At 43.3% G+C, this 12,237-nt stretch overlaps 1 protein-coding gene across 3 annotated transcripts in view; it reads right to left on the bottom strand.

The window, feature by feature from the left end:
* The window catches only part of AMOTL1 (angiomotin like 1), a 139,943-nt gene that overhangs the window by 104,626 nt on the left and 23,080 nt on the right, over nt 1–12,237 (bottom strand). For all 3 annotated transcript variants that reach the window (XM_081155582.1, XM_081155581.1, XM_081155583.1), the window contains one exon: nt 9,058–9,193. In XM_081155582.1, the coding sequence (XP_081011708.1) occupies nt 9,058–9,142 (85 nt within the window). In that variant the 5' untranslated portion in view covers nt 9,143–9,193. The remainder of the gene's footprint in view (nt 1–9,057; nt 9,194–12,237) is intronic.

The following is a 12,237-nucleotide window of genomic DNA, read 5'->3' on the forward strand; positions in this document are numbered from 1 at the left end:
TATCTGAATGTTTCTTTCAATACAATTCCCATGAAAATTCTTATTTCCAAGTCTACCTAATGGATTCTTCTCACACTCTGGTCTCTCAGCTCTTCAACATCCTCTCCCTTCCTTGACCTCCAACTGCCCGGGCTCTCTGCTCTCACAGTGGCACCATCCAAAACTCTCAATGTCAAGCACTCCACTCTCCTACCACCAGCTTATTCTCTTTATAATGTTAATTCAATATCTCCTTGACCCTAACAACTCCAATAATTTACTTTTCCCATGACCTTTTTCTCTGTTCCTTTCTCTCCTCATGACCTTTCTTCCTCCTATATCCACCTTAGTTTCCAGATTCATTATTATCAACTGTACTAGCCAATGTTTAGGAGAATTCTATGTTATGTAGTTAAATCAAATTGCCCAGGTTCATTATTATCATTTCTCTTTTATATACACAGTCAAATCTATGTCCCTCTCTCTATATTACTTCCTTGGAGAAACCATAGCCCTGATAAAGTCTAATTCTTCACCTTCTCTCTGCCAGCACCCAGATAAACGTAATTGGAGAAGCATTCTAGCATGCTTCCTGGTCTTATTTTCAACTCGTTACCACTAACCGCAAGGGGACCTTAATGCAGCCCAGCAATCACTCTACATTTGCCTGGTTCACTTATTCTCCTACTCTCCTGTTACTGTGGACGAACCATCTGTGCTCCATCGAAGGCCAGGTCCTTCACTGTGGATCAAATCCTGTGCCCTCTCATGGGACTTTTTCCCCTCCCAACCTAAATTACTGTTTTCCTCTGTTCTAGATCATTCTCATCACTATACAGACATGCTACTATGTTTCCATCTTTAAAAAAAAATTCTATCTTGACTTGACCTCTCTCTCCAACTACCATTCTCAATTCTCAGCTGCCCTTTGCAACAAAATTTATCAAAAGAATTGCCTGCACTCAGTATATCTATTTCTTCCTTTTACTCTTAGACAAACAAGCTTCTAGCTCACCACTCTTCCAAAGTAGCTTTTCTAGCTCACCACTCTTCCAAAGACTGACCTTGACATTTGCAGTTCCAATGGTGAGTGCTTGGTGCTCACAGCAGCTTTTAACTCACTGACCCTATGAGTGGATGGGCTCAAATGGGCTTTCTGCAGGCTCAGTCTCCCCCATTTCCCCATCATATTGAGAGGCAAAGAGCTTTTGTGTTCTAAGAGAAACAGTCTGCAGAGGGCTTTGGGGTCCCCCAGGCCTTGGTTCTTATACCAGTTCCACTATTAGTTAGTAATTTAATTTCTGCCATCTTCTCTTTTCTGTAAAAATGGAGATAATAATCATATCTAATTCATAAGGTTGTGGTCAAAAGTGCAATAAGCTAATTCACGTAGAGCTCCCAGAAGAAAGACTGTCACATTGTGCAGATCAAGTAAATATTAGTTATTATTGGATGGCCGTTCTTTTTACAGCTGAGAGAATGGGCTCTTTAACAACTCTGAATTACTGAAAGGAGTCACGAACCACAGAGTATACTTCAAATTAAGGGCAACGTTATATTGTCCCTACTTTTAGCCTGTGTTCTAAGAGTTGGCTTGTATGGAGCTGGTGGTAGGGACTGGCACCAGGTATTCCCCGTGGGAAGAGCATTAGAAATGTTCCACCCTGCAGTTAGGTACCAGAGCTTCCCCAACTGTTCTAACTTGCAGTGGACTCCCCTATGTTCCTCCTATAAACTGATGACGCGTAAGTTAAGAATTTTCCTTACAGCACTTTATTTATTTGAATTTCCTAATCAACTGAGGGTTAATGAGAAAATCTTTTTCTTGTTTCAATATTTGCTCTTGAAAAATTTTTCAAAATATATGATTCTACTTTTCTATCTTAGGAAGCAGAGCAAACAATAATATTTCCTGTTAATCAAACAGACATTCATGGGGAATTTACCAGGATCCCAGGTACTGCTAGGCACTGCAGATACAAAGGTGATCAGAACAGGGTCCTGCCCTCAGCTCGCTCACCTTCTAACAAGGGATTCCAGGCCAGAGGACTTTATTGAACCTCGGGGAATATCCAAAGTGCCCAGCCATACTTGAGTTTGATAAGAATCTTAAAAAGAAATAGTTCTGCTGGAGGGTCACTGAATTATAAAGGACAGTGCATCCGTTTACGGGTTGTCAATTGTTAGGGGGAAATCTCAGGGATGGTATTAAGCCTCTCAGAGCCTCAGTTTCCTGACAATAATATTCATCTCATTGGATTGCTGGGAGAAGCAACACAGGTAAAGTATGAGACAGACCAAGAACAGTGCCTGGCACACAGTGGATGCTTAGTGAATATTTGTTCCTTTCTCTCCCACACAGCAAGCTTGAGTTCCTCTTTTGACTGTCCTAGGAGGATAGTGAGCCTCCCACTACCATGGCCCCTGTGGGCAGAACGAGGGAATCCCTCCTCCTGTTTCTAGGGCAGTATTTATGAGACAGTGGGATATGTGGAGAGAAAGCAGCAAGAAGGAAATATTCCTAGGACTCAGGTTTTCCACAGAAGCAGATAACACAGGGGCTGATGTCTAATGTCCATTCTTACTATTGCTCTGCTATATCATAAGTTGAATGGGCTTTTGGGAGCTAGCCTGGGAACCCAAGTCTTAGTTTTAATATTCATATATATAATATAGAGGATTATATATGCTATCTTATAATATATAACAATATATAAGTCTAAGTTAATTTTCATTATATAAGCAAATAATATACGTTAAGGTAAAGGAAAAAAATATTGAGTACAGATGGTTATAAACTGAAAAATGAAAGTCCTCTTTCTCACCCTATCCCAGTCTCCATCCCCAAACTGACACCATCCACAGCTTCTCATGTGTCCTGGTAGAGTTTTCTTGAGGCATAGTCAAATGTATATATGAATTTTTTAAACAAGTTGGACATCATATTATAGATTCCAAATTAAAGACAATACATTTCTAATGAAAAAATTGGTCCAACTTCAGTCATAAGCTGAGATGTGACTATTTTCTGTTGAGTAGGGCAAGGAAGTGTACAAAAAGCCATAGGAAAAAAAGGTCTTATCAACTATTAGAAAACAGCAAAATTTGGAACTAAATTTAGGCATTTAAAGGGATATGCTTCTGTTATCTGAAAAAATCAGAACCCTCATTCCCTGGCAAATGAAGTATGGTCACATAGCAATACTGGATATATTTCTAGGATCAAAGGAATTCTTAGCTTTATTTCTAGAGCGAAGGGCACAATCCAAATGCTTTTTGGGGTGGAAGAGGAGTTCCTAGCACAAGGCCTAGCACCAATATCCTGCTTAGGTGCAGGAACTGGGAGGACCATCATTCCTGGCCAGCCTGTGCTGCTGAGGTGGCAGGGGCAGCCTTCACTGCAGGCTCTGCTTGGAGGAAAGACCACAGAGAGGGTCCCTGTTGCTGTCCCCAGCTGGCCTTTTTGGACTGCTTTGACTCCTGGGCCCTCAGGAGCTACACAGCTCCTTGGTCAGTAGCAAAGGGGAAATGAGTCTCACACAGACATGGTTTCTCCCTCCAAGGAATGGGTGAAGAGATAAATGCCACATGGAGAGAAGGGTTTTTTTCATCTAAGGTATGTCATCAATAGGCTTTATAAATGCAATAACAACTTGGAATGGTAGCTAGAGGCCACTAGGATCTGTACACAACCTTTCCAACCCCTAGAAGGTCACCAATTTCAAGAAGTTGACTGAGCCCTCCCTCTGCCTTCCTCTCCTCCCTGGCAATATTGCCCTTTGATCATCTCTGCAGGTAGCCTCCTGTCTCCTGCAGATCCTCGCTGGTTAAGAACAGAGCAAGTGAGGAAGCAATGCTCACCCCTCCTCCCCTCCTCTCCCAGGGAGCATGGGCAGGGCTGTAGGAGGGGAGAGTGGGGCCTTGGCTGCCTGAGCACAGCATGACTCCCTTCTGTTATCCTGCCTCTTATCTGCATCCTCTTAGGACAAGCCAACAGAGGACACAGAGGACAAATGTAGGCTAACCCATAAGGTTTCATCAAAAAGAAATTTGTACTTAATTGCTCACAGCATTAGCTCCAGGGCGAAGTTGGCCAAAAGGACATTTCTCCTTCTCTTAGGGTTTAATTTTTTTTTTTTCTTTTCTCAAAAAAACATAGTTGCTCGATTTCCCTTAAAGAAAAATCAAGCCTCAGCCCTGGCCAGTGTGACTCAGTAGTTAGAGAGTCGGCCTGTGCACCAGAGGGTCTGGGGTTTGATTCTCCATCAAGGGCACTCACATGGGTTGCAGGTCCAATCCCCACACCCCCGTTGGGGGGTGTGCAGGAGACAACCAATCAATGTGTCTCTGTCACAGCAATATTTCTCTCTCTCTCCCCCTCCCCACTCTCTTCTGCTCTCTCTAAAAATCAATGGAAAAAATATCCTCACTCCTAGGTGTGAGGACTAAAAAAAACAAGAAAACTCAAGCCTCAGATAAGCACTTTAAGTGCTTTATAGCTTCCAGAAGAAAGAAACAGGCTATATAGAGAGAACAGTTAACTATATCTCACCTGAAAAAAAATCGTCATCAATACAGGCCAAGAAATGATGTGATAGAAGTCTGACAGGAAGCCAAGGCTTCACTTTGGTAAAAATGCTAACTATGTTTTCTGAAATCTTCAAAGACCAATGCAGTAGATGCTATTAACAAAAGCAAGGTGTTTTATGAAATATATAAACAAATTGAATCCATCCAGCCCCCCAGGGTTTCTATTACCAACTATGGAATAGAGATGAAGATTTAAAAGCCTCCTCACTCAACATCACATCAAAAGAAATAAACTCTGGCTGAGCCAAGAAGCTACTGGAAGGTGTATGTGGACAAGAATCAGAATAAAGAACCTTCCAAAAATACACACAGAAAAAGGCCCCTGCAGAGGAAAATCATACACTTCCAATGCACACTCAGATCTATGGAGTGAAATCAAACAAATTAGCCTGTGTTAAGACTAAGTGCAAATGCATTTGCTGCAACTGAAATTTATGATTAAACCATTTAAAAAAAACACACACACAAAAGAAAGAAATCCACAGGGTGAATGTGAGTTTCTGCTGAGATGCAGAGACCACCCTGATCTCACGTTTTCCGCCCCATCACTCTGGACAGAGGCCTGAGAGGGAATTGCTTCTTTTGGGGACCTGAAATAGAGTCTTCTTGTCTGCACAGGGGCCCTTCTTTTTTCATATTAAAAGGGTTTTTCCAGGAGGCTAAGGTCTTAGCAGTCAGCACAGCATAGGTACTGGAGGGAGGAGCAGAGGCCTGGGTTCCAGCCCAAATCCTGCCACTAATCTTTGATAAGCCTTCAAACCTGCCTAGACTGTGATCTGCTCTGAAAAATGAACAGACCTTTATGAAACTTGTTTCAAACAAATGCCAGTCAGAGATCATGGATAACAGATTCCGCTCTATTCGTCCTTTTAACCATACCTTATGCAAAGGAAATAGACAAAAAGGGTCAAGCGTCACAGAAAGATAGAGATGCCCAAGAGTGTTGCTCTTTGAAACTGGCAGAGAATGGAAACGGACAGGACACAGCTCTGGGGTATGAAGACCTGAGTTTGAATGTGAGCTCTGCCAGCCTTTGCTGGACGAGCTTGGCTTAGTTATCTTGCCACATTCCAAGACTCAGTTTCCTCATCTGCAAAATGGTGATGATAACTACTTGACAAGATATCAATGAGGATTTCAATAAAATGCAATAACATCCATGGCAGTGCTTGGCACACAGATGGCTCTCAGAAAAAGTTCCTTTCTTCCTTCCTGATGTGTTAAAACTCTGTTTCACCTTGAGAGACACCAGAAGAGAAATCTGCTCCTTCCTGATTTTCTAACCAGAGTTAGAAATCTGACCTTCTAGATGCACCTTCCCCCACTGCCAGGTTATGCTTCCCAGACTTCCTGCCTCTCTTCTAACCAGGAGCTTAAGCAGGTTGAGTCCCCTGGGGAGAGTGGATGACAGCAGGAATCCCAAACAGCTGAGTGAGCATATCTATAACAGGAAAAGTGTTTTATAGATTCACTGAGAAGGGCTGTGGAGGCCTCCCCATCTGGACCAATCCCCACACTGGTGATGTGGCAGCTGGCAAATCGAAGAAGCAGCCACATCAGCTTGCGATGCGACAATCAGAAACAGTCTGGCCCAACAAGGGCCCCCTTCTGTTTTGTGTGGCAGGCAACACATATGATTTCACTTGGAAAATGTCTTCCAGACCTTAAAAATAAGTTTGCAAAACCACTGGCCTGAGTCCTTCAGGGTATCTTTAGGAATGCAGGAGGCAGGAGTGGCAGAGGGACTTTCCTCCAGAAACTTTATATCACCCCCAGACCTCCTGGATTCTCCCCAGGTAGTTTCCTGGAGACGGTCCCACCTTCCTGGCAACCCGAGCTGCTCTGAGGATAATACAAAAGCAGATGTTGGGTGGATTTGGTCCAGCTCAAGGCCTGTGACTCACCGGGATGACGGAGCCTCCCAGGCAGACAACCTTACCCTTGGAGGACTCCATGAAACCAAGAAAAAACCCCAAGGCCCGGGCACTTCCAGGACTTTCCACAGCACTTCACTAGATATGTCAACCCCATTAACCCACATCGGGCCTCAGAGATGGAGCAACTGTACTAGCCAGCAGTGGGAGAGGTGGGACAAGGGTGTGGGGTATGGAGGAAAGATGCTCTGAAGCAGGTAGGTCAAGGCCTTGGCAATGAACTAGCTGAGGAGACCATAGGAGAGTCTTGGATGATAATTGTGACAGCACATTAATTTTCCAGCCCTGTTCAGAGCTAGCTCTCTTTTCTACAAGGATTTTCAAATTTCAGCCATGTTGATTCCCTTTAACAGTGCTTCACTGTTTATGGCAATACTACCTGCTCTGCCTTGAACGCTTCCATCGTCACAGACTGATTGTCTCATTGGGGGCCAGATATCCTGGTATCTGTTGCCAACCAGAGATAAGCTGCCCATCAGCTGAAGAAGCTCATTACTTACCTGAGAGCAGTGCCTCCCCATTGGGCAGATCTTGGCACAGGTCTGGTTCCTCTTCTTATACTAGCCAGCCATGCCCCAAAGATTATAGATCCATGGCATGGTGGACTCATTGAGAGATGTGGCAGTGCTAGGAGCTGGTTATAATATGCAATTTCTAGCCACCTCTTTGTCACAATGACCCCTAAGGCTTCTTTTAGTTCTAAAATTCTGTGATAGATGATTGTTCTGCCTAGGTTACAAAAGCACTGACAGAGAGACCTCACCTACTTCCTTTCTCTCCTCTGCCTTCCAACTTTAGTGCACAAGCCTGTGGCATTGAATGAAATGCTACCGATGTGCTGAAAGTAAGGCGAGGTGAGGCTGTGTGCCAGGAGCAGTTGTGCAACCACAGTCAAAAAGGCTCTTAGTGAAAGCAGAGATGTGCAGAGGATGTGGCCCTACTCCTAATTCATTCATTCATTGATCCATTCATTCATCAAGCCACCAGTCAGCAAATATACATCAAGCCTTTGACAGGCTACTTGTGAAAGGGCTGCGAAGGAGAATGAAACCAGTCATATGGCTCACAGGCTGCCTAGATTATAGACAATCACAATTCAGCGTGGTAAGCGCTGTGACACAGGAATCTGCAAGTTCTGTGGCAACACTGGAGACTTCTTATTCAGAACAGGATGGGGGTAGGTAGGTGGGAGCAGCAGGAAGAGATCTCGGTATAAATGACTTACACTGAAGCTTCAAAGATGAGTAGGGCCTGGCCAAGTAGAAGGCAAGTAGTAATGGCTGCCTTTGCAAAGGCTCACAGTTGTGTGAGAGCTTGAAATACTTCAGGGTCCACAGGTAGGTCAATACAGTGATGAGGAAGGGGTTTGTTTTTAGTGATGAGCTACAGAGGATTAGTCTAGGGAGGCAGACAAAGGTCAGATCAAGAAGGGCTGTGGAGGTTCAACTTTATTAAGAACCTCAAAAAAAAGTGTCTAGGGTGGCAGTGTGACAGGGCACAGGAGTGAAGAGTTGTTGGTTTTTGGCTGGACTGCAGCCGAGCTTCCTCTCACCGAGTGTTGACCTTCCCTTTGGGGAATCTCCCATTGTGTGGAGTAATCTTGGCTGAAGGATGTAGCTGACGCAGTGCAGGGGCTCAGTAAATGCTCATTGCTGTATAAGTTACCCCATTTTAGAGATGAGGCACAGCAGGAGAGTAGTCTGATGATCTGTATGTCTACCTCACCTTCTCTTGTATTCCCAGTGCTTGGCACATAGTGGATACTCAGTATTTATCGAGTGAATGGATAAACAAACAAATGCTTCCTCACAAAAAACATCATGTGAATGTGTTAACCTCAGTGGGCTTGATCTCTCCAGATCCACAGACTGGCTTCTACCACCAAAGTAGATCTCTGTTAATTTGGGGCGATGGTGGAAGGTTGAACTCTTAGACCTGGCAGAGGACCACAGCTCTGTCAGGGCTATGGTTCTTACATTTATGCTCCACTCCAGGACAGTAACAACATCCCCATCATTTAATGGCAAGTTGCAGTAATCAGATGCTAGGCCAAAGAAAAAAAGGGAAGGGGAAGCTTACTTACTCTGTTTATACTGGTTGTATTATCCTCAAGGTTAATTCTTGCAAGGCTGGGGAGAAGAGAGGAGAGGAAGGAGGGGAGGGGAGGGGAGGGGAGCAGGAGCAAAGTACCTGACACAGATTAGGAGCTCAAAGATATGTGACTAACATCCCACCTGGCTAGGGTTCAGTAAATGAACCCTAGCTTACATTACTCGTGGTCTCTATCAGAGCCCTATGAAGTAGGCACTCTTACTCTCATGTTAGAGCTGAGGACAGGATAGATTTTCTCAAGGCCACATAGCCTATAAGGAAAATATTTAGCATCTGAACCAGGTCTGCCTGACTCCAAAGTCCTGACCCCTCCTCTCTACTAGCTGCTTTTGAAATGACAAACAGCCCTGGGCACCGACTGAGCACAGCTGGGTTGACACAATGAGTGCAGGAGTTGAGGAGAGAATACCACATGTATTAGGGACATCAAAAGCAGCCATACCCCCTCTGGTGTTGGCGAAATGATGAATTCCAGCATGAGACAACCAGGCTCCTTCCTCCAAAGGCCATTTTTCACTGAGATCCATGCTTCCAGCAAGTCTCGTGTTATATGCAGCTCTCACATCAAATGAAATCTCCTGAAATAAATAATGAACACAAAAATGGAGATGAGTGACTACTGATGCCCTCTTGGGAAGGGGAGGCTTTCTTGAAGGAAAGTAGTTGGTTTCCAGTTTATTATGTTTCTTTAACGTGCAAACATTGTTGTCAAGATTTGGGCATGGCCTGAGTGTGAGGTCTTTCAATGGGGCTGCTCAAGTCCAGGAACCATGGTTTCTCTCTCCATGAGTTAACAAATGTATATTGTTAAACTGAGCAACTATTGCAAGCCAGGTTTTGAACAAGGAATTTACTGTTCAGTTCTGCATATTTTTTAGACTCCTAGAATTTGAGGGTCAGATACAGTGGGGTCTCGATTTCATAAAAATAAGTAGGTATATACTATATATGCTTGGAAAACAGACTGGAAAAAAAATTGAACTGAAAAGTTGGAAATAGCTACCATTGTATCGGAAATATGAGTGCTTTTCATTTTCTTTGTAATTTTCTGCACTTTCCACAATAAACATGCATCCTCTTTATAGTCTGAAAATATACATAATATTTTTTTAAAGGGAAATCCCACGCAGACTAATTTTGCATTTTCTTTTGAAAACTATGATAAAAAGTCACAGGTCACAGAGGCCCTTGGCTCTCCTGAAAAGGATACCTCGCTTGCTGCCCCCAAGAAGTCCAGCCTGGGGAATGTCTACCTATAAACTGCACCTGGGATGACTGCAACTCATGGCCAAACTTCTGCCCACATTACAAAGAGATCTTCATAATGCTCTGTGGGTAGCAAGTCTTCCAAGGGATGTGGCTGAATAATTGAACATGACTGATTGACCTAATCAGCAAAAGCAGCGAGTGGAACATCCACATGGAAGAAATCCTGTAGCCTAATTACGATGGGCAGCCATTATCATTTGTTGAAATCAGAGGACCTGGCTTGACTTTGTCTCCAGAATGCTGCTGAGAGTTGCTCTGCAGGCTCCTGCGTGGCTGCCCAGCTGCAGACGTGGCAGACGGACTTGTTGCTTTTTGGCCATCTGCCTGGAGAAGTGTAGTGCTCTTGGGAGTTGTAACACACAACCAAAAGTCTCCAGTATAGTTCCAGAAGGTACCAAAGATTATACTGCACTTTACTGGGTACTGGCTCACGAGCGATTTGTGTTCAATTCAAACACCGCAAGTTTTAGAAAGGAATCCTAGACCAGAATGGATATGACACAATACCATGGTGAAAACATTGGATTTTTCAATAAATCCTGATTTTAACCCTGACTTTGGCACTAACTGGGTGACTTTGGACAAACCACTTACTCTAAGAAGTGGTTTCTAGTCCTAAGAAATTAGGACTAGATGTTGTCAAAGGCTGTTTAAGTTTTCAAGGCTTGCAGCCTATAATAATATGCTTTTACATACAAAGACAACCTGCCCGCCCACATCAGTGGGCTGAGAAATATACATTACTTATGCATTAGCAAACTGAGACATGAGCCTCAGCAGTGAGAGGTGGCTGATTGAGGCCGGAGGTAATCTGCCATTGGAAGAAAACGTTTTCTGTGCAAAAGTGAAAACATGTCTGGAATAGAAATCCAATCTTGGGCCAGGGTCATACTGGTATCATCATTTAATCAAATGAACTAACTATTTAACATCTTGTATCTTCATCAATTATGAAATAACATTAACGATAATACTACATCCTTAAAAGCAACATTTATTTACAATAGACTGATCACTCAAAACCATTTCATTAATCCTTGCAGTATCCTTGAGAAGTGAGATTCCAAGAGCTTTGTTTGACAAAAATAGAGCTTTACTGATTAATCGGAGAGTGGTTTTCAAAGTAGATTTCCCATCCTTCTTGGCCCAGTGGCCTAGGCACCCACTGGCCCCAGGAAGCAGATTTGCAGGATGTTACCTTCTGGGTGTGGGAGGTTAGGCCTCACATCCACGCATTTTATTTTATTCGGCTGAACCACATAGACTCACGATGAGCATTTTCTTTACTTCAACCCGCACACCCTGCTGATTTCTCCGTTGCCTGAATTTCACACCTCAGCTTGGGAAAGCCAAGCACAAAACGTGAAATGAAATCTCATCAAACACAAGTATTTCGAGGAAGACTGATCAATCACATCTGATACCGAAACTCTAACACTGTCACGGCGGCCGCAGGAAGCCCCAGAGCGGCTCACGAAACCCCGGAGCCTAGAAAACACTTCCCAGGCCTCTGGCCACGTGAAACAAGTGTCCAGGGTTTTCTATAATGTGTTTAACTTTTATCCAAATCAAAACCCTGTCAGTGACTAAGTCCATGAAGAAGAAACGAAAGAGAGGAAAAATGAATGCCACCATGGGAATAGGAAGTGAGGAAATACCTTTCCCTAAAGCAGCTCAAATAATTCTGTGCACAACAAGGTGGGGTGGCAGGGGTGGGAAAGCGTACTGAAAACTTACAGCTATAATTCTGACTTTGAGAAGCACTTTTTGGAAGAGATATCTGTACTCCCATGTTCACTGCTGCATTATTCACAGTAACCAAGATATGGAAATGACCTGAGCGTCTTGTTAACAGCTGAGTGGCTAAGATGTTATATTTACACACACACACACACACACACACGCACACGCGCTGTGGAATATTGTTCAGCCACAAGAAAGAAGGCAATCCTGCTATTTGGGACAACATAAATGGGCCTGGAGGGCTAAGGGAAATAAGCTAGACAGAAAAGACATACTGCATGGCATCACTTACATATAGACTCTTTAAAGAGAAAAAAAATAACAAAACTCAAAGAAACAGAGGGTAGAAAAGTGGTTGCCAAGTAGGGGAAATAGGGAGAGGGTGGTAAAAGTGTACATACTTTTGGCTATAAGATAAATAAGTTCCGAGGAGCTAATGTATAACATGGTGACTATAGTTGATAACACTGTATTATATAACTGAAATTTGTTAAAAGAGTAGAAATTAAATGTTTTTCAAAAATAAATAAATAAGAGAGGTGATGGATGTGTTCGCTAGATGGGAGGAATCACCTCACAATGTATACATACATCAAATTATCACGAAGTA

Source organism: Miniopterus schreibersii (genome assembly GCF_964146895.1).
Source record: "Miniopterus schreibersii genome assembly, chromosome: 12".
Classification (NCBI taxonomy): domain Eukaryota; kingdom Metazoa; phylum Chordata; class Mammalia; order Chiroptera; family Miniopteridae; genus Miniopterus; species Miniopterus schreibersii.